At 43.3% G+C, this 26,564-nt stretch overlaps 1 protein-coding gene across 3 annotated transcripts; it reads left to right on the top strand.

Moving 5' to 3' along the window:
• Positions 1 to 11,935: 11,935 nt before the first annotated feature.
• On the top strand, positions 11,936 to 14,490 carry LOC109747162 (norbelladine synthase). Of its 3 annotated transcripts, none has more exons than XM_040395303.3 (4): positions 11,936 to 12,241; positions 12,352 to 12,493; positions 13,593 to 13,832; positions 13,957 to 14,490. In XM_040395303.3, the coding sequence occupies exons 3-4, from the start codon at positions 13,649 to 13,651 to the stop codon at positions 14,268 to 14,270; spliced, it is 498 nt and encodes a 165-aa protein (XP_040251237.1). In that variant the 5' UTR covers positions 11,936 to 12,241; positions 12,352 to 12,493; positions 13,593 to 13,648; the 3' UTR covers positions 14,271 to 14,490. The 3 variants fall into 3 exon arrangements, with proteins under 3 accessions (XP_040251237.1, XP_040251236.1, XP_020161838.1); XM_040395302.3 differs by having other exon boundaries at positions 13,541 to 13,832; XM_020306249.4 differs by having other exon boundaries at positions 12,352 to 13,832.
• Positions 14,491 to 26,564: the final 12,074 nt, after the last annotated feature.

Raw genomic sequence — 26,564 nt, 5'->3', positions numbered from 1 at the left:
AATCGTTCGTACCCATGCATCCATGGCGCACCCCGAAAAGATAGGTGCCGTGACGGTGCTACACTTGGGAGAACACTAACTACTTGATATTTTAAGTGAGAGATCACCCTAATAAAAGCGACTACCGCGCAATCAAGAAGGGTGCATCATAAGGGATAAACATCTCAGGAAATTCATAATAGCATGATATGGTATAGCCCTTTCTGACGGAGAAGTATTTCATTTCTTCGTCTTCGACATTCGCGTCGGTGTTCACCTTCGCGAAGATTGCCACCACCTTGTCGATGCACCAGATAATATTGCTATCTCTATAGCTAACAAAATAATGCATTACAGCAAGGTTGACACGCAGGTCATTAAAGTGCACTCATATGGCTCCAGCCATCATGCCGAATCATGACACGCAGGTCATGTTAATCAAATTACATCATATAGTCATCTCATACATAATCGAATTAGTATGAGCACTGCTATACCACATCACATGCACATCCTGCAAAACCAAGTTAGACGCCTCTAATCGGTTTATGCAAAATTTATTTTACGTGGCTTCTAAGGTTTTGACTTAAACCGCAGCTACCAACATTTTATCATCAAGTATGATTATTCAGGTTGCTAGATTAACATCTCGGGGTGTATGAAACACGGGATAATTAAATCCCGAGCCCCATACTAAACTTCGTCATACGCATGACCCCCGTGCAGATCATATCTGCAATGCCCTTTCATCTGCGAATTTCATCTTTCTTTTGACTACGGGAGAACCCAAAGAACTGATAGCACTTCCATGATCAATCAGGATCACGGATTGCCAGAACTTTGTCAAATTCCACCATGCTGTCTCGAGATTGAGAAAACGCAAATTCTAGGGAAGCAACAAGAACGTCGGGTAACAGATTTCATCTGTCACCCGCATAAATAATTTTCAGCAATATATCTCATCCACTCCAAAATTATATTATGCAATACCCATACATCTCTATGTATTCTAGATCGCAACCTGCATCTACGCATAACCTGGCTCTGATACCACTATAGGGAAACGCAGCAGAAAACAAAAAAAATTCGACCTACACACCAGCCCAGGACCACTATGGAGACTGCATACAAGGTTTGATCTTTTTCGTTACCGACTCGTAGCGCAGCGGGAAGTAGAGTCGATGACGATCGGCGGTGCAGATCCCCGCAGCTAATATTTACAACCTCCCAACCACGAGGATGTATACCCTCATCTGCTTCTCAGACAGCCCTCCGGGAGGCGGTCGAACAGCCCCCCGGACGGTGTCGCGGACAGCCCTTCGGGAGGACCTTCGAAACTCGAACGGTCACTCGGATAGCCCTTCGGGAGGACCTTCGAAACTCGGACGGTCACACGGACAGCCCTTCGGGAGGCACTCACAAACTAAGACCGAAACTACGATCTCTCTACAGAGTTGCACACATACGGTGTCATCTATCCGACAGGGCTTCGCCGTCCAGAAGTAGTTCCCACCGGAACCCAGACATCCTTTCGGCTCTACGAAACTATTTCGCTGGGAGGGAGAGAGAAGCCAGATCATGCATGGCACTTGTATGTGAGAAGGGATGATCCTTTAGGCAGCCCCCTCCACCCCTATTTATAGGCCAAGCCCAAGGGTGGCTTCTCCAAGAAGCCAAGGGGGGAAATACGAAAAAGGCCCTCAAGGTGGCTTCTCCAAGAAGCCAAGCAAAAAGCACTTTCACTATTCATGACGACATTTTTCAGCGTCCGTTCGAACTGAAAATATTTATGTGGGCTCAGAACATTTCTAGTACCCACTAAAATAATTTTCAACGCGTTCCGAAACAATTTCGGTTTAGTGATTTTCATCTGCGAAAAGCAAACAAGAATGCATTTTCACTATTCATGAAGACAATTTTTCGCGTCCACTAAATCCGAAAATATTTCTGTGGGTCTTAGAATAATTCCAGTACCCACTAAATTGATTTTGGATTCGTTCTGAAACAATTTCAGATTAGTGAATTTCATCTGCGAAAAACAGCCAAAGCGGTACCGGCAACTCCGAAACATTTTCGGTTTTTATTTCTGAAAATTCCAAAAAGTTTCCAGAATGATTCTGGCACCCTCCAAGAATTATCAGGCATGTGCCGAAACCATTTTGACTTAATGGCATACCCCGAAACAACTTTTTCGGTTTCACCGAAACTCATCCGGTGACCTCTCTCTGCGGTACGATTCCGCTGTCCGAAACTTTTCGGTGTCCGAAACTTTTTCGGTGATTTTCTCTCAGACTCCCTATCTAGTATTCAGCAGATAGATGACCCTTAAGCGTGTGACCCTATAGGTTCGGTGAAGTATAGACATGACCTGGAACCCCTTCCGATCAATGATCAACATCGGAGCCGTGGACACCCATATTGATCCCTATACCCACACGAATGAATATTCGAGTGAACCTCTAGTTGAGGTGAGCTATTCCTGTTGCTTCACGATATATCACAAACACCTGAGGTGAGATTTATTGCATCCCCGTGGGCCAACACTTTGTCCACTATGCAAGTTACCTCGTTACCGGTTTTGTTCTCTTTTCTCGTTTCGTGTTCCGGCATCCCCGTGATCAAATCACAAAGTGTCTGGCCAGACGATGATGGACACCGTAACACCGAGTGGGCCCGAGTATATCTCTCCATCGTCGGAGGAGCAAATCCCAATCTCGAGCTATCAAGTTACTTAACATACTTTCCCATGAACCCGTAAGCCGCCGTAATAGCCATTCAATTACGGATGACGTTTAACAAACCCCAAAGTTCATGAAGCAAGCATGAAGAAACTCGATACTCTCATGGTCTAAGGAATTATGCAAACATTAACTATCTCTGTGTTATAAACCATTAACTTGTGACGAATGTATCTCATAGTATAACATCAATTCGGGTCGATTCAACACAAATGTCCTTCCTGACATTGTGCCCTCAAAGTTGCTTGGCATAGACATACCCATGATTGGGAAAACATAATCATCATGCAACACTTGAGCTAGTCTTAGAGGCACGACTAGGAGTACATTTTACCATTTATTATTCCACACGTGCATATGGGTTCTCCCCAGAGCCTTTATGGATATACGGGCTCGGGAACCACAACAGTTATAGCATGGAACATAAACATAATTATGAACAAGGAGATAATCAATAACATTTATTATTGCCTCTAGGGCATATCTCCTACAGGGTGGTCTTCATGACGCTGGGGAGCTGGGGGTTGAGGTAGCAGCTGGCGTCGCCGCATCGTCTGAAAGCTGAGAGCTTCAAATAGGCGTCGGGGGATCCCAAATAGGCGTCAGTGGTGGGGGTTGTTTCGGCCATCCAGAGTAGCGGGATTGGGGCAGAGTGGCGGCTGGGCCTGGGGTGGATGGCGGAGTCGCAGTTGTGTCCTGGAATGGCAAGATTCTGGCGGTGGCGGTCGTGGGTGAGAGGTTGATGGGGTGGTGGCATGTTTCAGCTTGGTAGTTGGCGTGCGTCTGATTTTTGTGGTAGCCGATAAAAGTGCTGCAAATATGCGGCACATGTGGCCAAAATATGGGGCTTCCCAAATTAATTTTCATTACTATTTTGATATACATCATTGCTGCAACACGATTTTTGGTCCAAATGCCTTAAAGGGCAGTTTTTTTAGCTTTTCGGTAACCTGTCTATTTTACACCATCTGTTGGAGATGCTCTTACACCCCACACAAAAGAGAGGAAATATGGTATAGTGGACACCCAATTTATCTTTTCCAACCATTCTTACCCTCTTTTCATTAATTTCTCAACGAAAATATTATTTCTTAAAACCCACACATAAAAGAGAGGAAAGGGAAAGATGCTAGCGAGCCGGCAGAAACCGCTGCGTTGCATTTGCTGACGAATACACCTTATGGGACAAAAACCTAATACCACAAGTTCAATTCAAACTAAAGGAACGACAACCAACCAACAAATAACACAACATAAAGTGACAAACTCCAGGGGAAAAACACCAGCTAACAGGGGCCAACGCCAGCTTCACACATCAAAGATATGTGCTCCAACAACCTCTGCCTTCATTTGTTCCAAAAGAACATCTCCAAGGGGCCTCCCCATATCTGCCCATTAGTCCAGGCATAAGGTTCAGACAAAAATCCACAACCCAACAGGGCCTCCCCGTATCTGACCATTTGTCTGGACCGTCCAAACCGCTCCAAGCTCGCACCGCCGTCCATCCCCCTAACCTCTGTGCCCGAGCCGCATGGATCTTGGCTCTGCGGAGTCCGTGGCATTTCCCACGACGCGATTGCCGAATTCGTAGAGTTGCGCCCTCAAGGCATTTGAGAAGGCGGTTGCGGCGAAGGTAGTCGTCGGGTGGAAATGTCTGTGTATGCACCCTCGCTTTCCTCTTCCTCGCTCGTGCTCGTGTCCGTGCCGGTCAGGCACGTGCCCTCTGCCACACCTGCGTCCATGCTCGTGGACAACTCTAGCATGAGATCGCAAAGGTAGACCCTCCCGGAAGGTTTCACCCAGGACCTGGACATCAACACAATCGATCTTGATTCATCGTACCTCCAACTGATCGACACGAACACTCATTATTTGAGGATATACCCCCAACTCAGGTTTTTGACCCCGTATGGTTATTTAGGAGCAAATGTAAGATGATAGGCTCATTGTAATGCATGTTTAGGATGAATACATGATGGATATGATCGACAACGGTCAAGTGGATCCAGATTTGGAGGTTGTTTATCAAAATTCGTTGATGTTTGATGTTGGGAAATTGCCAGGCAAAAAATGTGATGAATAAAGGAAGTGTATACACCACAAAAAGAAGATACTTCGTTGTGCCATGCTTGGTTGAATACTAGCAAGGAACCGATGGAATGGAACAAAAGGGCTCAAAATATTGGGACAAATTTCACAAGTATTTCCATCAATTCAAGCACTATGTGCAACCGCATCTAATCATAAGTGACAGCTCCAAGAATCAATGAACCAATTTTTGTGGTGCTTATGCTGAAGTGGTCACTAGGAACTAAAGTGGCATGTGGGGCCCAGAATTCATTTAAGTTTTGTTTTCTCTACCTTGATCATCACCTCTTTTTTTGATTGCTTCATTTGTTGAAAATGTTGACTTGTAGTTTTTTATATATTTGAGGTTGGCCACCACATTGTTACCATGAGGGATGGAAACGGGTACCTATTACTCACCTACCCGATGCGTAGAAACTCTATTAGGGTAGAGGTATGAGACAAAAATTACCATGTGTATATAAATAGGGAAATCCCAAACTCATTTGGTAGAGAGGGTATAGTTGTGAGACCATTCAACCCATAGCCGCGTACCCGTGTACTCGTACGAAAATGTGACAGGTGGGCCTTCCGTATTATTTATCCACATACTAACCCTATTTTTTTACCTAACCCCGCTAGGTGCCTAGGTGGAAACTTTATTGTCATGCTTATTTTGTGTCCTTATGCATGGCAAAATCACTTGTATACTTCATGGCGATTTTGAACTTACAATGTATGACTATGTTGTTGTATATGACTGTGTTGTTATTCACCAAGAGGAAGTGCTTCTATTTATGAGAATGTGTCACTCTTTATGATGTGCTGTATTTATAAATTGTGATTATATGTTGTTGTTCATGACTATGTGCCACTCAAGTTGATTTGTCTCATACGTTGGTATTTTACCCATTTACTCTGTCAGGTGGCTGGTATGAGAAAAAATTGCACCCATTTGTGGATATGGTTACGGGTGACTTGTAAGCTTAGGGAGGCGGATAAGGGCTCTACTCGTACCCAAACCCAGCGAGTGACATCCTAATACCATCAAACTACAAGAAGCCATATACTTTGTTGCATTGTTGGTTGGTGTTGAGTGGAGAATCCAAGAAGTAAGATCTTTCTGAAGATCTAAAAAATTTAAACAAAAAAGGCAAAACAGTGATGGCTCAAGCTCCCAACAATTTATTGGGTTGGATGATGAAGATGAGACAAGTGGAGGTGTAAGTGGACTCAGGACGAGCCGAAGAGAAGTATAATGACGAGGGACAGAAGTGGGAGAAACATAAGCGTCTAGCAAAACGTTGTCCATGTGTGCAGAGCTCTCTTCCAACAAAGATATGAAAATGGAAAAAAGGACTTCAAGAAGGATAAGGAGGAAAGATACAAGCTCTACTTGAATGACCAAAGATAGAGGATGGAGTTCTAGAAGGAGATGGTGAGGGAGAGGTTGATAACTAAGAGGAAGAGGAAGGAGTTTGAGAAGATGAATGTGTGGGAGCATATGAAGCTCGAGAAGACGAAGGCGATGGACAACATTTGGGATTGAGAGATGGAAGTGAGGCTAGCAAGGATCACCGAGGAGTCGAGCATCATGCTTAAACTAGCCTAATGGATATCGATGCCAAGGAGTGAATCATGGGGGAGGCAAAATGACATCAACTGTGCAAGAAAACCTTTGATATTTTTGTTTTATTTGTCTGGATGAATTGTTAAACTATTTATCATGGATTTAAATTGTTGAGTCATTTGACTTGCTAATTGTTGAATATTTCTGTTCAAATGGTTCTGTGCAATATTTATTATTGAATGTGTGTTAAAATATGAGGAAAATAGTAAAAAAACATGAGACGAACAAACAAGACGCCGTTGTAGAGATGGATATTTTTTTTGAGAATTGTAGAGATGGACAAATAGGGCTCTCTCTGGTGTACGTGGACATATTTTACCAATATTTGCTCATTGCTTTGGAGGTGCTTTGACAGACAAGGCCATCTTGCAATGTGGGAAGTATATCTCGCCTACTGTGAGACCGAGTTCCCTCTCGCAATAGGCGATCCATAGGATGAGCATCCCAATTAACACTTACACAAGCGGTTTTGCGAAGGTTATGCACCGCTTCATGCAACCTTCCATTGGTATTGGGAAGGGACAACATGTCGACTTTTTTAATACGATTTTTTCGCGATGAATTTTTTGTACATTGAACATGTCTTCAGATAGATGAACATTTTTCCAAATAGATGTTCCAACATTTTTTAAAATACATGAGGATCATTTTCTTGAATACTCGTGTTATACATTGTTCATATACACGCAAACATTTCCTTGAAACACATTGAACATTTTACCATACACGATGAACATTTTTATCAAAACATCATGAACATGTTTCTTTAAATGTGTGAACATTTTTAAATGTCATGAACATTTCTTTAACCTTGAGCAAACAAATACTTAGAAACATATTAGTTTTCGGAATGTATGGACATTTTTTAAAACAGTGAAAACAATATTTTTACATTCTCCAAACAACTATACAAAATCCGATGAACCATTTAAAAAAACTAAACAAAGTAATTTTTCCATATATAATACTACTTGGCATAAATTTTATAAACATAGTTAAAGTAGGAAAGAAAACAAGAAAAACAAAAAGCCTCACACTGGAGAAGAGAAAAGAAAAAGCATGTACCGGTGTGGCCTATTGCTGTCCTTGAGACAACCGAGTTGCTGCATCGAAAGCCCCTCTACAGGGGCACCCCTATGTCTGGCTTCTAGCAAGACCTCTGAAACCCTCACGGAAGAGGAGAGCGAGACGGGACGGCCTAGGCAAGCAGGAGGCCACAACCTTGTTTTTTCTCCACATTTTCTGAGTTTGTTTTTTGATTTAGTTTTTTATTTTTATTTATACGTTAAAATATTGTAAATATACATATTACAAACAATAATATACAAAAACATTTGAAAAATATTGGCAAAGCATTTGAAAAATATTAGATGTGAATAAAGAAAATGTTTATCATGTATACAAAAATGCATACCAAAAAAAATATGAATAGTTTTTTTTGATCATGTATATAAAAATGTTAATCAAGCTTTAAAAAAAATGTTGAACAAGTTTTTGAAAAATGTTAATCAAGCATTTCAAAAATGTTAAATATGCATAGAAACAATGTTCATCATATTTAAAAAAAATCAAAAATATTTGATCATATCAATAAAGTGTGAAAATGTACAAAAAGGTAATTACTATGCATTTAAAAAACATTAATCACAGATTTGGAAAATGTTAAAAAAATATTTACAGTGTTTTAGAAAAACCATAAACTTATATTTTAAAAAGTTAGACATGTATTATAAAAATATATTAGATATATAGCAAAAATGTGTATAAAAACAAATCAAAACCGAGGGAAAACAAAAAAAAAATGGAAAACAAGAAAGAAACAAGAGAAAATGGAAAATGAAGAAGAATGAAAGAAAATAAAATAAGTCATTGGAAACGGAGAAAGAAACAAAGAAACCTCAAGCAAACAAGTAAAAAAAATCAATGAGAACCCTGAAAAGAAATAATTAAAACCAAAGAAAAATAAAGAAAAAGAAAAACTAGTGAAAATATAGAAACGGAATGACAAAAAACCAGTGAAAAACAGAAAACCCAATGAAAAACCGGCTCTTTTCCTATTAAGTAGGTCGCGCCCTACTATTTTCTATGAACCCGACACTAGCTCACTAGCTAGTAGTGTTGCTATCGTGCCGGAGACCGGAGATCGAACCTGGGTGCTCCCCTTTTTCTTCTCTGTTTCATTTCTTTTAAAGACACGCTATTGGGTCAGCTCGGAATTGTAAATGCTTATGGCGAGACATGCTACCGTCTCGCTTGATGCGAGATATAGTCGCCCGATTCAGGCTGTTTTTTTCGCTCGTATTTTCTGGCGGATCTGTCCCAGTAAAGAACCGGTCATTTTTTTCTATTTTGGAAATATATGAATTTGAAAATACTCATGGAATTAAATGAAAATTATGAAATTTGAAAAAGGTCACGAATTTGGAAAGTTCATAAATTCCAAAAACTTTCACAAATCCAAAACTTATTCACAAATTAAATAAAAACGTAAACACTTAGAAAAATGTTCGCAAATTTTAAAAAATTATTTTAATTCAAAATTGTTCGTGTATTCAAAGTATCACACAAATTTGAAAAGGTCGGCAAATTTGAGAAATTCAAAAAATGTTCATGTATTCAAAAAAATCATGAATTCAAAAAAAGTTTGCCATTTGAAATTAGTTTAGGATTTCAAAAGATGAATTTTAAAAAATATTCATGATCTTTTCCTGTTAAAACTAGACAGTCAACTCTCCCAGCCTTTAGAAAATACAGAAACGGAATGACGAAAAACCAATGAAAAACAAAAAACCAAATGAAAAACCGGCTCTTTTCCTGTTAAGTAGGTCACGCCCTACTATTTTCTATGAACCCGACACTAGCTCACTAGTTAGTAGTGTTGCTATCGTGCCGGAGACCGGAGATCGAACTTGGGTGCTCCCCTTTTTCTTCTCTGTTTCATTTCTTTTAAAGACACGCTATTGGGTCAGCTCGGAATTGTAAATGCTTTTGGCGAGACATGCTACCGTCTCGCTTGATGCGAGATATAGTCGCCCGATTCAGGCTGTTTTTTTCGCTCGTATTTTCTGACGGATCTATCCCAGTAAAGAACCGGTCATTTTTTCTATTTTGGAAATATATGAATTTGAAAATATTCATGGAATTAAATGAAAATTATGAAATTTGAAAAAAGTCATGAATTTGGAAAGTTCATAAATTCTAAAAACTTTCACAAATCCAAAAATTATTCACAAATTAAATAAAAATGTAAACACTTAGAAAAATGTTCGTGAATTTTAAAAAGTTATTTTAATTCCAAAATTGTTCGTGTATTCAAAGTATCACACAAATTTGAAAAGGTCATAAATTTGACAAATTCAAAAAACGTCCATGCATTCCAAAAAATCATGAATTCAAAAAAGTTTGCCATTTGAAATTTGTTTAGGATTTTAAAAGATGATTTTTGAAAAATATTCATGATCTTTTAGCAAATAAAGCAAAGATAAAAGAAACCGGTCGGAAGCTTCACAAAAGCAATTGAAAAGCATCCAGATGCTTCAGAAAACAAGAGCGAACCACAAGTTATGAGTGCATTCCAGCGATACAAATGTGCCATCTACTCCCTCCGTTCCTAAATATAAGTCTTTAGAGAGATTCCACTATGAATCACATACGGATGTATGTAGATGCATTTTAGAATGTAGATTCATCCATTTTGCTTCGTATGTAGTCCATAGTGTAATCTCTACAAAGACTTATATTTAGGAACGGAGGGAGTATTAGCGAAAACAGCATACAAGAGGGTGTGTGTGCTACGGAAAGAGTAGAAACTGACGCTATAGCCGCCAAATAGGGTTTAGCAACTGCATGACAGCAAATGCGTGTACATATCGCAACATATCCCAAACCTAATAAACTGTTTAATTTCAGTTCTTTTAGCACGTAACCATGCCACATCGCCATGCCATCGTGCATAGAAAAATACATATTCTACACCTTCGATCCAAAGCACTTATTAGGGATAGGAGGGAGTACTCATATTCTACACCTATAAAATAATAAATACAATTAATTACGTGTATTTCATTTCAGTTCACATATTGTTAATGTAAATATGAATGTTTACAACTAAATCTCAATAAAATAAATGCAATCAATTATACGGGTATCTTCTCTAATTTTTTTTTCACTCTTGCTATGTCTGAGTCGATACAATATCCATGAGATGTTATATTAAGATCCATGCAATTATTATTTTAGTTTTTTTTCCTCTTTTGCATGTTATATATCACTTGACTAAGACTTAGTTAAATCACAGTTGAGACCTAGCCACACCCTTTTTTATTACTTGTCGCATTTATCATTTGGTTTTTTTTTATTAATTGTGGCAACGGAATCAGAGCATTTACAGCAGGGCCTCTCATACCCGTCTCAAGCGCCCAGGTAGGTCGTTCGGTCACTGACCGGTAAAAAAAAATCGACCCAACCGAACCTCTCAAACCGCGGACAAACGCCCTGGCTAACCGGCACCCCACATATCCAGCCCAAATATACGGCGGATATGGGGCGGCCCCGGCATACCACTGACCCCACAAAAAACCCCAATCCGGGCGACGAGCTCAAACCCTAGCTCACTCTGTCCCTCTCTCTCACTCCGTCCACTCCTTTCCCTCCCCCTTTCTGATCCCATCCGGCCCGCGCGCAGCAACGCAAGGACAACACAGTCCGCGCCGGCCCCGTGCCGTCTCCTTCCCCGCCGGGTGCTCCTCCACGTGGCCAGCGTTGGATGCTTGTGCCCACGCCTCTGGCCCGCACGTGCACTCCGGAATCGGAGGCGCGCACTGCGAGAGGTAGCGTGCACGGGAGAGGGACACGGTGGAGCAGTCCGCGCACCGCCGCCGCGGGACGGAGCCGGACGCCGATGAGGATGTGCGTCTCCTCGCATGGGTGTATCGCGCTCCCTCAGGACGGCAGAGATGGACGCTCGCCGCCTCCGACAGAAGAACGCCAAGGCGCGGCTTGCTATTGAGCAGTCGGAGCGCAAGGCGAAGGAGGCAGCGTCGGAGAAGGCTTGGGTGGCAAGGCTGAAGCGGGAGCAGAACAGGGCGGTCCGTCGGATGAAGGGGCTCATCTCGTCGTCTCCGACTCCCACTCCGATGGCGGCGACAGCTACAGCTCCTCATCCAAAGACCAAGACCCTCCACCAGCCACGGATGCCTACAACCGCGCCGGCTACCGGAAGGGCAAAGGCCCGACAAGGAAGTGGTGCTTACAGCCCCCCTCCTCCTCCTCCACGTTTATATTGTTTTTAGTTGTAGAAGTTTATGAACTTAAACGAAGTATGATCTTTTGGATCTGGTGATGTTTATGTTAATGTCTGTTTGCAGCCGATCTTGTGTTTCTTTGCAGCCGATTTTTATTGTCCGTCGTTCGATCACGTAGGATAAAATCAACGTTTGCATGTGTAGTATGGATATAAGGCGCCGAATATGAGATAAGCGGATGTAGAGTGGCAAATATGAGGGGTGCGGTGCCCATGGACGGGATTAGGCGTTTGAGGCGCCTGATTTGCCAACTGCGGCTACCCACGAACACCTCGTCGTCGCCGCCCCCAACCATCCCATCCACGGCGATGCCTCTCGCCGGCCACTCCCTACCCCCCTTGCTCCGCCCCCGCCGATGGCCATGCTGCTCGATCGACCGAGCACACGCGGGTGCGTCGGCCGTTGACGGAGTGGCGCAGCGGATGTATCCGCCCTCTCCCTGTGCGCTCTCCAAGAACTGCGTCAGGATTGGATCCAGCCATCTCCTCCTTGGCCGCGCGCGCTCAGCTCGCTGGCTACTTACGGTACACAAACGGCCCGTCACCTCCACAGTCCTGCCAATCCCCTGCTCGCTCCCCCTCCCCAGATTCAGCCCAGTCTCTCGTTAGCCTGTAATACTTTCGTCCCCTTTCAGTTACCAGGAATTTTAACAGCGGATCTGATGCACTACGTGTGCTTTGGTCACCAACAAGTCATGGGGAAGCAGGTTGCTATTGGCCTGTCACTGCCTCGTCTTCAGACTCTGGAGTGGGCGGCATTTTCAGCTTGAAACAAAGGTGAGTGATCAATTACGCTGATTCAGTTGTGCAGCCATGCATATGATTGATTGTCTTCCATCACTGCTCCAATTACGTTACCTGCACCCCCAATTTATCTGCGAGACCATTGTTTTACTACACCAGTTGCAGAATTTGTAATCTTGACCAGTGATACAAACCACCCCCATGTGCTAGTGGCAAGCTCGATGTTCGGGTTATCGTAAACAAAGGATCCATCAATCGATGTGTTCCTTAATTACAACGTCGATCTGCCCCCAAGTCTTCTCCCAAGTAAATGTCACTTAACAATGTGCCCCAATGTCACGCAACGGATGGATCGCCTCTCACTTAATTTATGCGAAGGTGCCCGGTCAAGGCACCACCTACTAGCTCCCATCGTTAGTTAGGACCTAATTAATTAACTCATACGCCTAGCTAAAGTAAGACATCCCACCCTTCCAAAAATCAATTACCAATTATGAAAAGTACACTCAACCCCTCTTAATTATAAAACCATACAGTCAACTCTCCCAGCCTTTAGAACCGGTGCACTTCACCCTCCAAGATTGTTTTGGTATAACAGTATCGCCACGGGGATAGAGGTTTTGCTGAAGTTGCAATCCAACACCGAATATCTCTCTGGGTTATCTCTTTCTCTCTGCTCTCCAAACTGATGTTGCACGCCGTGCAGAAGAGCTGTTTAATTTGCATATCCCGGGCGTAGAAAGAGAGCAAGACAAGGAAGAAACACAAGAGGAGGAAGAATTAAGCCGTTGAAAATTATTTTGAACTACAAATTTAATGGTATGATTATGCAACGCATAACCCACATTTTGATGATCAAACCTGGTCAAAGCTGAATGTAGAGATTCGCGCGCACCATGTAAGTAGGGAGGGTAGCACCCTAGGAAAAGATTCCCTTGCACACGATTTTTCTTTAACTTGAATAAAAACAAGATTGATGGTGATGTGGCATCGTATGGTTGACTATATCATATAAACACAATTTTTTATTAAAGCATAATGTGATGCCTAGTGTTGACATCCCAACCAACATATGCTCAGAATGCAGTACCCAACAATTGCACACAAAATGAAATCTATATATGTACACCAGCGCACTCGTTGATAAGTCACACAGAGCTCACAAAAAGCAAGGTTTCTCCAAAAGCAATGAAAGGGAGCCTCTGCCATGAGTTGAAGAGTGACCTCCCGGCAGCCGAGGTGTGGGAGGTCTATGGAGGCCTCCTTTTGGGCCAGTTGATCCCTCAATTGCTTCCCGACGTGCTCTCAAAGTTCGAGGTTGTGGTTGGAGATGGTGGTGTTGGAACAGTCTTGCGTCTCACCTTTCCTCCTGGTTAGAATCTGAACCCTTATACTTCCGACCAGCAAGTCCTTATTTTCCTCTCGGAATATGCACCCCAAAATCTTAGCTTCAGGCTGGAAATAATTTTTATTTTTTGGTGATTAATGCATGCTAGGAATCCCTGGACTGGAATACCAGAAAGAAAAGTTCACCAAGATTGACAATGAAAACTTTGTCAAGGAGGCACTGGTAATAGAAGGAGGTCTCCTCAATCTCGGATTTTTGAAGTATTTCGTACGGTTTGAGATTGTACGGGATGCAGATAACACATCTACAATAATATCAACTGTGGAATATGAAGTTGAGGACGAGCACACAGGCAACGCAGCCTTTGTCACTACCAGCACTTTCGCTCGTATTGCTGAGGCCATCACAAAGTACATCAAGGCGCAGAAGGGCGATGAGAAAGCCCCAGAGCAAACTTTGTAAGAAGAAAGCATCCCACCATACTTTGAAGTCTGTATATATACATATATGTTTAATGCTACATTTGAGGAGGTGTTTGTGAGAAAAAAAGGGATGTGCCAGTCAGGCTTGGGAGGCACATACTTCTCCGTGGAGAAACTGAAACTGGGGAATATGCAAGTCTGTTTTCAAGAGCTAGTGTCCAGCTGGTCCACGCTCGGTTAACGTGAACAAATTAAGGGTCCATCCATCGGCTCATCAGATCGATGAAGGACCTCGATCAATTCCTTAAGTCTTCACATAGCTTACGCTTAGCTAAGTTTGGCCAAGGTTATGTCACTTACATTAGTTAATCAGTTGGACCTCGATCGATCCCCAAGTCATCTCATATCTAGGTCATCTCTCGTTTTGCGATGTCTGTCAGATCTTGATTGGTTAAGATATTGTCTTGGTACTTTACATTGCCAGCGGGCTTAAGCCAAACGTCCGGTGACTGAACAAGCGTTGTGTTTCTAGAGAGAGAGAGAGAGCGCAACTTTGCGTAACTTTCTCTCTCGGCTCAGTAATTCTTGGACCCATCGTCCCATGTGCAGGTTGTAGTATTAAGCTGTCGTGGGTCGTAGTATATGATAACCACACATCTGTCTTGATAGTTTTAGTTCGAATAATCTAGAACATGTAACCTGAAAGAGAAACCTGAAGTTTAGGGATTTCACTAGATACTTCAAGATGGATTCAATGGCGCACATTAGTCAGCAACACCTTTTTTTCTGCGGGTGAAGTTACCAACACATGTGTACCAGAGGATAAAAAAAAAAGAACGATCAGTTAGATAAGTACTTAGCAAGCATAGTACCATTATTGTTTGATTGTCCACATGCAAAAGCATAATGCACAGACGACGACATAAACTCAGGATGCACGCGGATGCGTCCGCTGCTTTATTGACGTGCTGCTTTAATTACCTTTACTCAGACGGCCCTAAACATGACTATCAACACAATCTGACATAATAAGACAGCATATGTACATAGATATAACGACAATAGATCTAGTTACTTCATCTCCGAATTAAATCCACCACAGCCACATAGGGAGCACGCGACCTTATCCGCACTAGTCAGCTGACAATGTTGACACGCGCTGAGCACAGAATCGGGACTTGTTTGCTGCTCGTTGGGTTTTGCGTGGTCCGGTGGGAATTGCAGTTCATATTGTGAAGTTGGTTTGAAGTCCCCATGGGATCCTGGTGTTCCAAGGGGATAAAGAGTCTGTTGGTGCGGAAGCTGATACCCGCTGGCATGCTCCATGCCATTGGCTGGCAGGAAAAACTGATAATTATCTATGTAGCTTGGCTGGTGCTGCTGCCACCACCCAGGTGTTGGTTCTTGATCGGTGTGGCCCTGAAAAATCATGGTGTTGAATGGGTCAAACTGATGTTGAACGGGGAACGGATCCTCAAGCTCCTGATGTTGTTGCTCTTCCAGCCAAGCATGGTAATCTTGCTGGTGGTGCGGCTTCAACGGTGGCTCGCCGGGTCCTTCGTATGTTGTCTCTTGTGGTGCTGGGGCGTCAAGGTAATGCTGATCTCCATATGGGTGTTCTTGCTGGACAACGACCTGGATCATCTGGGTTGTCTCGTCCTGCTCCATGATCTCTTCTTCATTCAAAGCATGGTGATCACTTGTAAACATTGGTGGCGGTTCGGAGAATACGTCAGGTGTGGTCTCTTGTTTTTGCTGCGGTTGCTGCAGTTGTTCCTGATTTTTAGGTGGATGGGAGGGGTCCATCTTCTCCTTCTTCTGTCTTTTGGTCTTGCGCACCTTTCTAGCGCCTGTTGCCGCCGTCTTGCCTTCGCTACTAGTGTCTTCTGCCATCTTGTTTGCTGTGCCTTTGCTGCTTTTGGCCTCCCAGTGTAGCTTCTCCTGTATTGTGCACAAGACCCACTGATCTAACTGCAATGCAGGCAGAGTAAAAGGAGAATATGATGTAAGTAGTAGTAGTATTTAAGGTTAGTACGCCCCAATGCACTTCTTTTCTACCACATGCTTATAGTAGCTTAACAAGCTATTAGAAGTATATGATTAGTACACTCCCATACACTTCTGGCACCTTAATTACAACACCATGCGATTAACAGTCTAGACATTCACATGCGAAGTAATGTATTTATAAATAAAACCCTACAAAATAGGATACAACGAATGCAACGTCGAGATAAATTTATACATGTGATTTTCAAATATTCAACCACTGGAGGTTCTTGAAAGTGTCAATGGTGAAAGTTGCAAATGTTTGACTAGACTTGATTTATGTTCTAAACAATGTCTTTTTGAAGTAATAAAGCTTACATTTGTTTTTTTGGAGGACACTTACATTCGTTATTTGGTGCGTAAATAATTGGCTACACACTATGGCAATTAAAATAATATATTCAAATTGTTTAGAATTACTAATATTCGTAATACGTCATTATGGAATGCTCTTACGGAGTTATATCCATAATTGTGAGCGGCACCATGAATAAATGCAGGGGAACATGGTGTAGACCACAAACCCTAATTTACTCGCATAACTATTCCGATCGACTGGGCACAAGGGATGATTTGATCTGCAGATCATCATAGACAAGTACTCCCTCCGTCCCAAAATAAGCGTTTCAACTGTAGTACAAAGCTTTTAAAGTTGTGCTAAAATTGAAACATTTATTTTGGAACCGAGGGAGTAGTAAAGATTCCGTTCGTCATGCTACTATTTAAAGCTTTGATAATCTGGTAAAAAATAGCAAGGTAGCAATGCATGTAGACCTACGTACATACCCCTTCCCTGCCTCGCAAGACATACTCGTTCATGCTCCACTTGTCATGGCTGACGCCCTTGGTATGGTAGGTGAGGATCCTCCTTGTCCCTGTGGTCTCGCAGGTCCTGCTGCGCTCGATGATCCCCAGGCGCCCCGTCGCCTTCCAGCTCGCCCTCAGGTTATTCAGCTTCCGGCGCGGCTCGCCGTTCTTGTTCGCCGGGCACTCGGTCCTTTTCGTGAAGAAGAAGTACCTGCCCTCCCCGTAGGCCTTGCGCTTCTCTAGTTAGGTTAAGATGAAACCAAAATTAATCCATCACCTCGATTCATTCAGAGTGCATGCATTTGATATAGGAATTTACTGGGAAGCCCCTGGAAAACAAGTTTTAAGATGCACGGACTCGATTTCATTCAACATTTGACTGACTTTATTAACAGCGAATAGAAAATTACGATGAATAGATCAATATACCGAGCAAATCATCAATTATGAAGTTGAGGTGTGGTATAATTACGTACGTACCGACGAGCTCGGCGGGGTCCCAGTCGAGGATGTCGACGTCCATGAACACGTCGAGCGGCGGCTCCAGTCCGTCGATCTTGGCGCGGAGGTAGACGTCGAGGAGCTCCTCGTCGCTTGGCAGGAAGTGGTATCCCGCGGGGAACCGTAGCTGCGGCACCAGCTCTTCCTCCTCTTCGCCTGTCATGTTTGCCGACGCCTCCTCTTCGCCTGTCATGTTTGCCGACGCCTCCTCTTCGCCTGTCATGTTTGCCGACGCCTGGCGTTGAGCCACCGTAGCACTTCCGGCGACTGGCGACGGGGATGACGAACGACGATGAAGGGAAGCACTTGTAGCTTCTTGCAAACAATCGATCCGCAACTAGCTTCTTGCTAACAATCGATCCTTCCCTGGACGTGGACGTGTAGTGCTAGGACTCGTAGCCGGGACAGGACACGCACGTATACAATTACAACCAGCCGATCGATCTATACTTTGATCGATTGTTAGCAACCCAGCAGCGCACGCGGACTCTGATTGTTTGATGGCCACAATTGTATATCTAATTAACGCGTGTCTGTAATGTCGCAAAGTGTTGTATCTAATTAAGGATAGTTATTGGAATTGTATCAGGTTTGTTAGACTTGGACGGCCTGCCATGTGGCGTCGCTTGGGCGATAAGGGCATCTCCCACGCTGACCCACAAATTTGCTCCGGCATCTATCCGTGAACAAAGGGGAGCCGTCCAGAAATACTGATGCGGGAGCTGGCCATCCAACACTGTCCGCATACATTTGAACCATTGATTGAACTAACCGGACAGAATTAATGCAAACATAGCGGATTTTATATAAACCGGACGAAATTCATTACATTTTGGACATACTTCGACTAAAAGCGGAGCTCGTCCGATTCTGGAGGTATAATTTTGGACATACTTCAACTAATCAACTAGTCAATGTCGGCCGCGGCAGATCTCCATTCCCATGACATGGCTATCCTCCGCGGCTTCCGCCTCCGCCATATCTTCTCTATGTCTGGTTTCGCCACTCATCGGAGTAGCCATGCTTCAGCCAGAGGGAAGAGTTGCTACTCCGCTTCCGTGAAGCTGAGGCGGGGGTCTACGATGGTTTGTGTTGAACCGGGCAAGACACCGGCTGTGTATGCTGGCGACGCGGCGGTGGTGGATATCGTGGGACCCAAGCGGCGGCGGCCTCCCATGGTTTACTTTTCATCGGTGTCAGTGGCGGCAACGGACGGCTTGGCCGCCTTCGCCGACAGGGCACTGCTACCTCTTGAGCATGCGTTGGTTTTCCCTTAAAGAGGAAAGGGTGATGCAACAAAGTAGCGTAAGTATTTCCCTCAGTTTTTGAGAACCAAGGTATCAGTCTTGTAGGAGACTACACGCAAGTTCCTAGTACCTGCACAAACAATTAAGAACCTTGCAACGAACGCGATAATGGGGTTGTCAATCCCTTCACGGCCACTTGCAAAAGTGAGATCTGATAGAGATAATAAGATAAATATTTTTGGTATTTTTGTTGTATAGATTGAAAAGCAAAGATTGCAAAATAAACGGCGACAGAAATAGCTAGTTGACGGGAGATTAATATGATGAAAAATAGACCCGGGGGCCATAGGTTTCACTAGTGGCTACTCTCAAGATAGCAAATTCTACGGTGAGTGAACAAATTACTGTCGAGCAATTGATAGAAAAGCGCATAGTTATGAGAATATCTAGGCATGATCATGTATATAGGCATCACGTCCGTGTCAAGTAGACCGAAATGATTCTGCATCTACTACTATTACTCCACACATCGACCGCTATCCAGCATGCATCTAGAGTATTAAGTTCATAAGAACAGAGTAACGCATTAGGCAAGATAACATGATGTAGAGGGATAAACTCAAGCAATATGATATAAACCCCATCTTTTTATCCTTGATGACAACAATACAATACGTGTCATTTCCCTGCTGTCACTGGGATCGAGCACCGCAAGATTGAACCCAAAGCTAAGCACTCCTCCCATTGCAAGAAAGATCAATCTAGTAGGCCAAAGCAAACTGATAATTCAAAAAGACTTGCAAAGATATCAAATCATGCATATAAGAATCCAGAGAAGATTCAAATATTGTTCATAGATAAACTTGATCATAAACCCACAATTCATCGGATCTCGACAAACACACTGCAAAAAGTATTACATCGAATAGATCTCCAAGAAGACCGAGGAGAACTTTGTATTGAGATCCAAAGAAAGAGAAGAAGCCATCTAGCTAATAACTATGGACCCGAAGGTCTGTGGTAAACTACTCACACATCATCGGAGAGGCTATGATGTTGATGTAGAAGCCCTCCGTGATCGATTCCCCCTCCGACAGAGCGCCGGAAAAGGCCCCAAGATGGGATCTCATGGGTACAGAAGGCTGCGGTGGTGGAAATAGGGTTTCATGGTGCTCCTGGATGTTTTCGGGGTATATGAGTATATATAGGCGAAAGAAGTAGGTCGGTGGAGCCACGAGGGGCCCACGAGGGTGGGGGGCGCGCCTACCCCCCTGGGCGCGTCCTCCTACCTCGTGGCTGCCTCATTTCTTCCTTGACGTCCACTCCAAGTCTCCTGAATTGGATTTGTTCCAAAAACGACTCTCCCGAAGGTTTCATTCTGTTTGGATTCCGTTTGATATTCCTTTTCTGCGAAACACTGAAATAGGCAAAAAAAACCCAGCAATTTGCACTAGGCCTTTGGTTAGTAGGTTAGTCCGAAAAATAATATAAAAGTGTATAACAAAGCCCATTAAACATCCAAAACAGATAATATAATAGCATGGAACAATAAAAAATTATAGATACGTTGGAGACGTATCAAGCATCCCCAAGCTTAATTACTGCTTGTCCTCGAGTAGGTAAATGATAAAAACAGAATTTTTGATGTGGAATGCTACCTAGCATAATCTTTAATGTAATTTTCTTTATTGTGGCGTGAATGTTCAGATCCGAAAGATTCAAGACAAAAGTTTAATATTGACATAAAAATAATAATACTTCAAGCATACTAACTAAGCAATCATGTCTTCTCAAAATAACATGGCAAAAGAAAGCTATCCCTACAAAATCATATAGTCTGGCTATGCTCTATCTTCATCACACAAAATATTTAAATCATGCAAAACCGCGATGACAAGCCAAGCAATTGTTTCATACTTTTGGTGTTCTCAAACTTTTTCAATCTTCACGCAATACATGAGCGTGAGCCATGGACATACCACTATATGTGGAATAGAATGGTGGTTGTGAAGGAAATATGCCTTAGAGGCAATAATAAAGTTATTATTTATTTCCTCATATCATGATAAATGTTTATTATTCATGCTAGAATTGTATTAACCGGAAACTTAGTACATGTGTGAATACATAGACAAACAGAGTGTCACTAGTATGCCTCTACTTGACTAGCTCGTTAACCAAAGATGGTTAAGTTTCCTAACCATAGACATGAGTTGTCATTTGATTAACGGGATCACATCATTAGGAGAATGATGTGATTGACTTGACCCATTCCGTTAACTTAGCACTTGATCGTTTAGTTTACTGCTATTGCTTTCTTCATGACTTATACATGTTCCTATGACTATGAGGTTATGCAACTCCCGATTACCGGAGGAACACTTTGTGTGCTACCAAACGTCACAACGTAACTGGGTGATTATAAAGGTGCTCTACAGGTGTGTCCGATGGTACTTGTTGAGTTGGCATAGATCAAGATCAGGATTTGTCACTCCGATTGTCGAAGAGGTATCTCTGGGCCCACTCGGTAATACACATCACTATAACCCTTGCAAGCATTGTAACTAATGAGTTAGTTACGGGATGATGTATTACGGAACGAGTAAAGAGACTTGCCGGTAACGAGATTGAACTAGGTATTAAGATACCGACGATCGAATCTCGGGCAAGTAACATACCGACGACAAAGGGAACAACGTATGTTGTTATGCGGTTTGACCGACAAAGATCTTCATAGAATATGTGGGAGCCAATATGAGCATCCAGGTTCCACTATTGGTTATTGACCGGAGACATGTCTCGGTCATGTCTACATAGTTCTCGAACCCGTAGGGTCCCCACGCTTAAAGTTCGGTGACGATAGGTATTATGAGTTTTTGTGTTTTGATGTACCGAAGGTAGTTCGGAGTCCCAGATATGACCACGGACATGACGAGGAGTCTCGAAATGGTCGAGACGTAAAGTTCGATATATTGGACGACTATATTCGGACACCGGAAGTGTTCCGGGTGGTTTCGGAGAAAACCGGAGTGCCGGAGGGTTACCGGAACCCCCCGGGAGAAATAGTGGGCCTTATGGGCCTTAGTGGAGAGAGAGAGGGCTGGCCTAGGGCAGGCCGCGCGCCCCTCCCCCTCTGGTCCGAATTGGACTAGGAGAGGGGCGGCGGCGCCCTCCTTTCCTTCTCCCTGTCCCCCTTCCTTTCCCCCTCCTAGTAGGAGTAGGAAAGAGGGGAGTCCTACTCCTACTAGGAGGAGGACTCCTCCTCCTGGCGCGCCTACAGGGGCCGGCCGACCTCCCCCCTTGCTCCATTATATACGGGGGCAAGGGGCACGTCTAAACACACATGTTGATCTCTCCCAGCCGTGTGCGGTGCCCCCCTCCACCATAATCCACCTCGATCATATCGTAGCGGTGCTTAGGCGAAGCCCTGCGTCGGTAGCATCATCATCACCGTCATCATGCTGTCGTGCTGACGAAACTCTTCGGCGAAGTTTTGCTAGATCGGAGCTCGCGGGACGTCATCGAGTTGAACGTGTGCTGAACTCGGAGGTGCCGTGCGTTCGGTACTTGGATCGGTCGGATCATGAAGATGTACGAATACATCAACCGCGTTGTGCTAACGCTTCTGCTTTCGGTCTACAAGGGTACGTGGACACACTCTCCCCTCTCGTTGCTATGCATCACCATGATCCTGTGTGTGCGTAGGAAATATTTTGAATTTACTACGTTCCCCAACAGTGGCATCAGTACCAGGTTTATGCGTAGATGTTATATGCACGAGTAGAACACAAGTGAGTTGTGGGCGATACAAGTCATACTGCTTACCAACATGTCATACTTTGGTTCGGCGGTATTGTTGGATGAAGCGGCCGGACCGACATTACGCGTACGCTTACGCGAGACTGGTTCTACCGACGTGCTTTGCACACATGTGGCTGGCGGGTGTCAGTTTCTCCAACTTTAGTTGAACCGAGTGTGGCTACGCCCAGTCCTTGAGAAGGTTAAAACAACACTAACTTGACGAACTATCGTTGTGGTTTTGATGCGTAGGTAAGAACGGTTCTTGCTCAGCCCATAGCAGTCACGTAAAACTTGCAACAACAAAGTAGAGGACGTCTAACTTGTTTTTGCAGGGCATGTTGTGATGTGATATGGTCAAGACATGATGCTATATTTTATTGTATGAGATGATCATGTTTTGTAACCGAGTTATCGGCAACTGGCAGGAGCCATATGGTTGTCGCTTTATTGTATGCAATGCAATCGCCCTGTAATTGCTTTACTTTATCACTAAGCAGTAGCGATAGTCGTAGAAGCAATAGTTGGCGAGACGACAACGATGCTACGATGGAGATCAAGGTGTCGCGCTGGTGACGATGGTGATCATGACGGTGCTTCGGAGATGGAGATCACAAGCACAAGATGATGATGGCCATATCATATCACTTATATTGATTGCATGTGATGTTTATCTTTTATGCATCTTATTTTGCTTAGATCGACGGTAGCATTATAAGATGACCTCTCACTAATTTCAAGGTACAAGTGTTCTCCCTGAGTATGCACCGTTGTGAAAGTTTGTCGTGCTGAGACACCACGTGATGATCGGGTGTGATAAGCTCTACGTTCACATACAACGGGTGCAAGCCAGTTTTGCACATGCAGAATACTCGGGTTAAACTTGACGAGCCTAGCATATACAGATATGGCCTCGGAACACTGGAGACCGAAAGGTCGAGCGTGAATCATATAGAAGATATGATCAACATAGTGATGTTCACCATTGAAAACTACTCCATCTCACGTGATGATCGAACATGGTTTAGTTGATATGGATCACGTGATCACTTACATGATTAGAGGGATATCTATCTAAGTGGGAGTTCTTAAATAATTTGATTAACTGAACTTTAATTTATCATGAACTTAGTACCTGATAGTATTTTGCATGTCTATGTTGGTGAGATAGATGGCCCGTGCTGTTGTTCCGTTAAATTTTAATGCGTTCCTTGAGAAAGAAAGTTGAAAGATGATGGTAGCAATTACACGGACTGGGTCCGTAACTTGAGGATTATCCTCATTGTTGCACAGAAGAATTACGTCCTGGAAGCACCGCTAGGTGCCAAACCTGCTGCAGGAGCAACACCAGATGTTATGAACGTCTGGCAGAGCAAAGCTGATGACTACTCGATAGTTCAGTGTGCCATTCTTTACGGCTTAGAACCGGGACTTCAACGTTTTGAACGTCATGGAGCATATGAGATGTTCCAGGAGTTGAAGTTAATATTTCAAGAAAATGCCCGGATTGAGAGACATGAAGTCTCCAATAAGTTCTACATCTGCAAGATGGAGGAGAATAGTTCTGTCAGTGAGCATATACTCAGAATGTCTGGGTATAACAATCACTTGATTCAACTGGGAGTTAATCTTCCGGATGATAGTGTTATTGATAGAATTCTTCAATCACTGCCACCAAGCTACAAGAGCTTCGTGATGAACTATAATATGCAAGGGATTGACAAGACGATTCCCGAGCTCTTCGCAATGCTAAATGCTGCGGAGGTAGAAATCAAGAAGGAGCATCAAGTGTTGATGGTCAACAAGACCACCAGTTTTAAGAAAAAGGGCAAATGGAAGAAGAAGGGGAACTTCAAGAAGAACGGCAAACAAGTTGCTGTTCAGGAGAAGAAACCCAAGTCTGGACCTAAGCCTGAGACAGAGTGATTCTACTGCAAACAGGCTGGTCACTGGAAGCGGAATTGCCCCAAGTATTTGGCGGATAAGAAGGATGGCAAGGTGAACAAAGGTTTATGTGATATACATATTATTGATGTGTACCTTACTAATTCTCGCAGTAGTGCCTGGGTATTTGATACTGGTTCTGTTGCTAATATTTCCAACTTGAAACAGGAACTACGGATTAAGCGAAGATTGGCAAAGGACGAGGTGACGATGCGCGTGGGACATGGTTCCAAAGTCGATGTGATCGCGGTCGGCACGCTACCTCTACATCTACCTTTGGGATTAGTTTTAGACCTAAATAATTGTTATTTGGTGCCAGCGTTGAGCATGAACATTTTATCTGGATCTTGTTTGATGCGAGACGGTTATTCATTTAAATCAGAGAATAATGGTTGTTCTATTTATATGAGTAATATCTTTTATGGTCATGCACCCTTGAAGAGCGGTCTATTCTTTTTGAATCTCGATAGTGGAGATACACATATTCATAGTATTGAAGCTAAAAGATGTAGAGTTGATAATGATAGTGCAACTTATTTGTGGCACTGCCGTTTAGGTCATATTGGTGTAAAGCGCATGAAGAAACTCCATTCTGATGGACTTTTGGAATCACTTGATTATGAATCACTTGGTACTTGCGAACCATGCCTCATGGGCAAGATGACTAAAACGCCGTTCTCCGGAAGAATAGAGCGAGCAACAGATTCGTTGGAAATCATACATACAGATGTATGTGGTCCGATGAAATGTTGAGGCTCGTGGTGGATATCGTTATTTTCTCACCTTCACAGATGATTTGAGCAGATATGGGTATATCTACTTGATGAAACATAAGTCTGAAACATTTGAAAAGTTCAAAGAATTTCAGAGTGAAGTGGAAAATCATCGAAACAAGAAAATAAAGTTTCTACGATCTGATCGTGGAGGAGAATTTTTGAGTTACGAGTTTAGTCTTCATTTGAAACAATGTGGAATAGTTTCACAACTCACGCCACCTGGAACACCACAGCGTAATGGTGTGTCCGAACGTCGTAATCGTACTTTAATAGATATGGTGCGATCCATGATGTCTCTTACTGATTTACCGCTATCATTTTGGGGTTATGCTTTAGAGACGGCTGCATTCACGTTAAATAGAGCACCATCTAAATCCGTTGAGACGACTCCTTATGAACTGTGGTTTGGCAAGAAACCAAAGTTGTCATTTCTTAAAGTTTGGGGCTGCGATGCTTATGTGAAAAAGCTTCAACCTGATAAGCTCGAACCCAAATCGGAGAAATGTGTCTTCATAGGATACCCAAAAGAAACAGTTGGGTACACCTTCTATCACAGATCCGAAGGAAAGACTTTTGTTGCTAAGAATGGATACTTTCTAGAGAAGGAGTTTCTCTCGAAAGAAGTGAGTGGGAGGAAAGTGGAACTTGACGAGGTAACTGTACCTGCTCCCTTATTGGAAAGTAATTCATCACAGAAACCGGTTCCTGTGACACCTGCACCAATTAGTGAGGAAGCTAATGATGATGATCATGAAACTTCAGATCAAGTTACTACCGAACCTCGTAGGTCAACCAAAGTAAGATCCGCACCAGAGTGGTACGGTAATCCTGTTGTGGAGGTCATGTTACTAGACCATGACGAACCTACGATCTATGAGGAAGCGATGATGAGCCCAGTCTCCGCAAAATGGCTTGAGGCCATGAAATCTGAGATGGGATCCATGTATGAGAACAAAGTGTGGACTTTGGTTGACTTGCCTGATGATCGGCAAGCCATCGAGAATAAATGGTTCTTCAAGAAGAAGACAGACGCTGATGGTAATGTTACTGTCTACAAAGCTCGACTTGTTGCGAAAGGTTTTTGACAAGTTCAAGGAGTTGACTACGATGAGACCTTCTCACCCGTACCGATGCTTAAGTCCGTCCGAATCATGTTAGCTATTGCCACATTTTATGATTATGAAATTTGGCAAATGGATGTAAAGGCTGCAT

Source organism: Aegilops tauschii, chromosome 7, assembly GCF_002575655.3.
Source record: "Aegilops tauschii subsp. strangulata cultivar AL8/78 chromosome 7, Aet v6.0, whole genome shotgun sequence".
Taxonomy (NCBI): domain Eukaryota; kingdom Viridiplantae; phylum Streptophyta; class Magnoliopsida; order Poales; family Poaceae; genus Aegilops; species Aegilops tauschii.
The sequence above is the reverse complement of the archived record's forward strand: the minus strand, read 5'-3'. Positions and strand labels throughout refer to the sequence as shown.

Coding starts and splice junctions, on each gene's coding strand:
- LOC109747162 (XM_040395303.3), top strand. CDS start 13,649: ATGAAAGGGAGCCTCTGCCATGAGTTGAAGAGTGACCTCCCGGCAGCC. Junction 13,833..13,956: donor GCGTCTCACCTTTCCTCCTG/GTTAGAATCTGA, acceptor AATGCATGCTAG/GAATCCCTGGACTGGAATAC.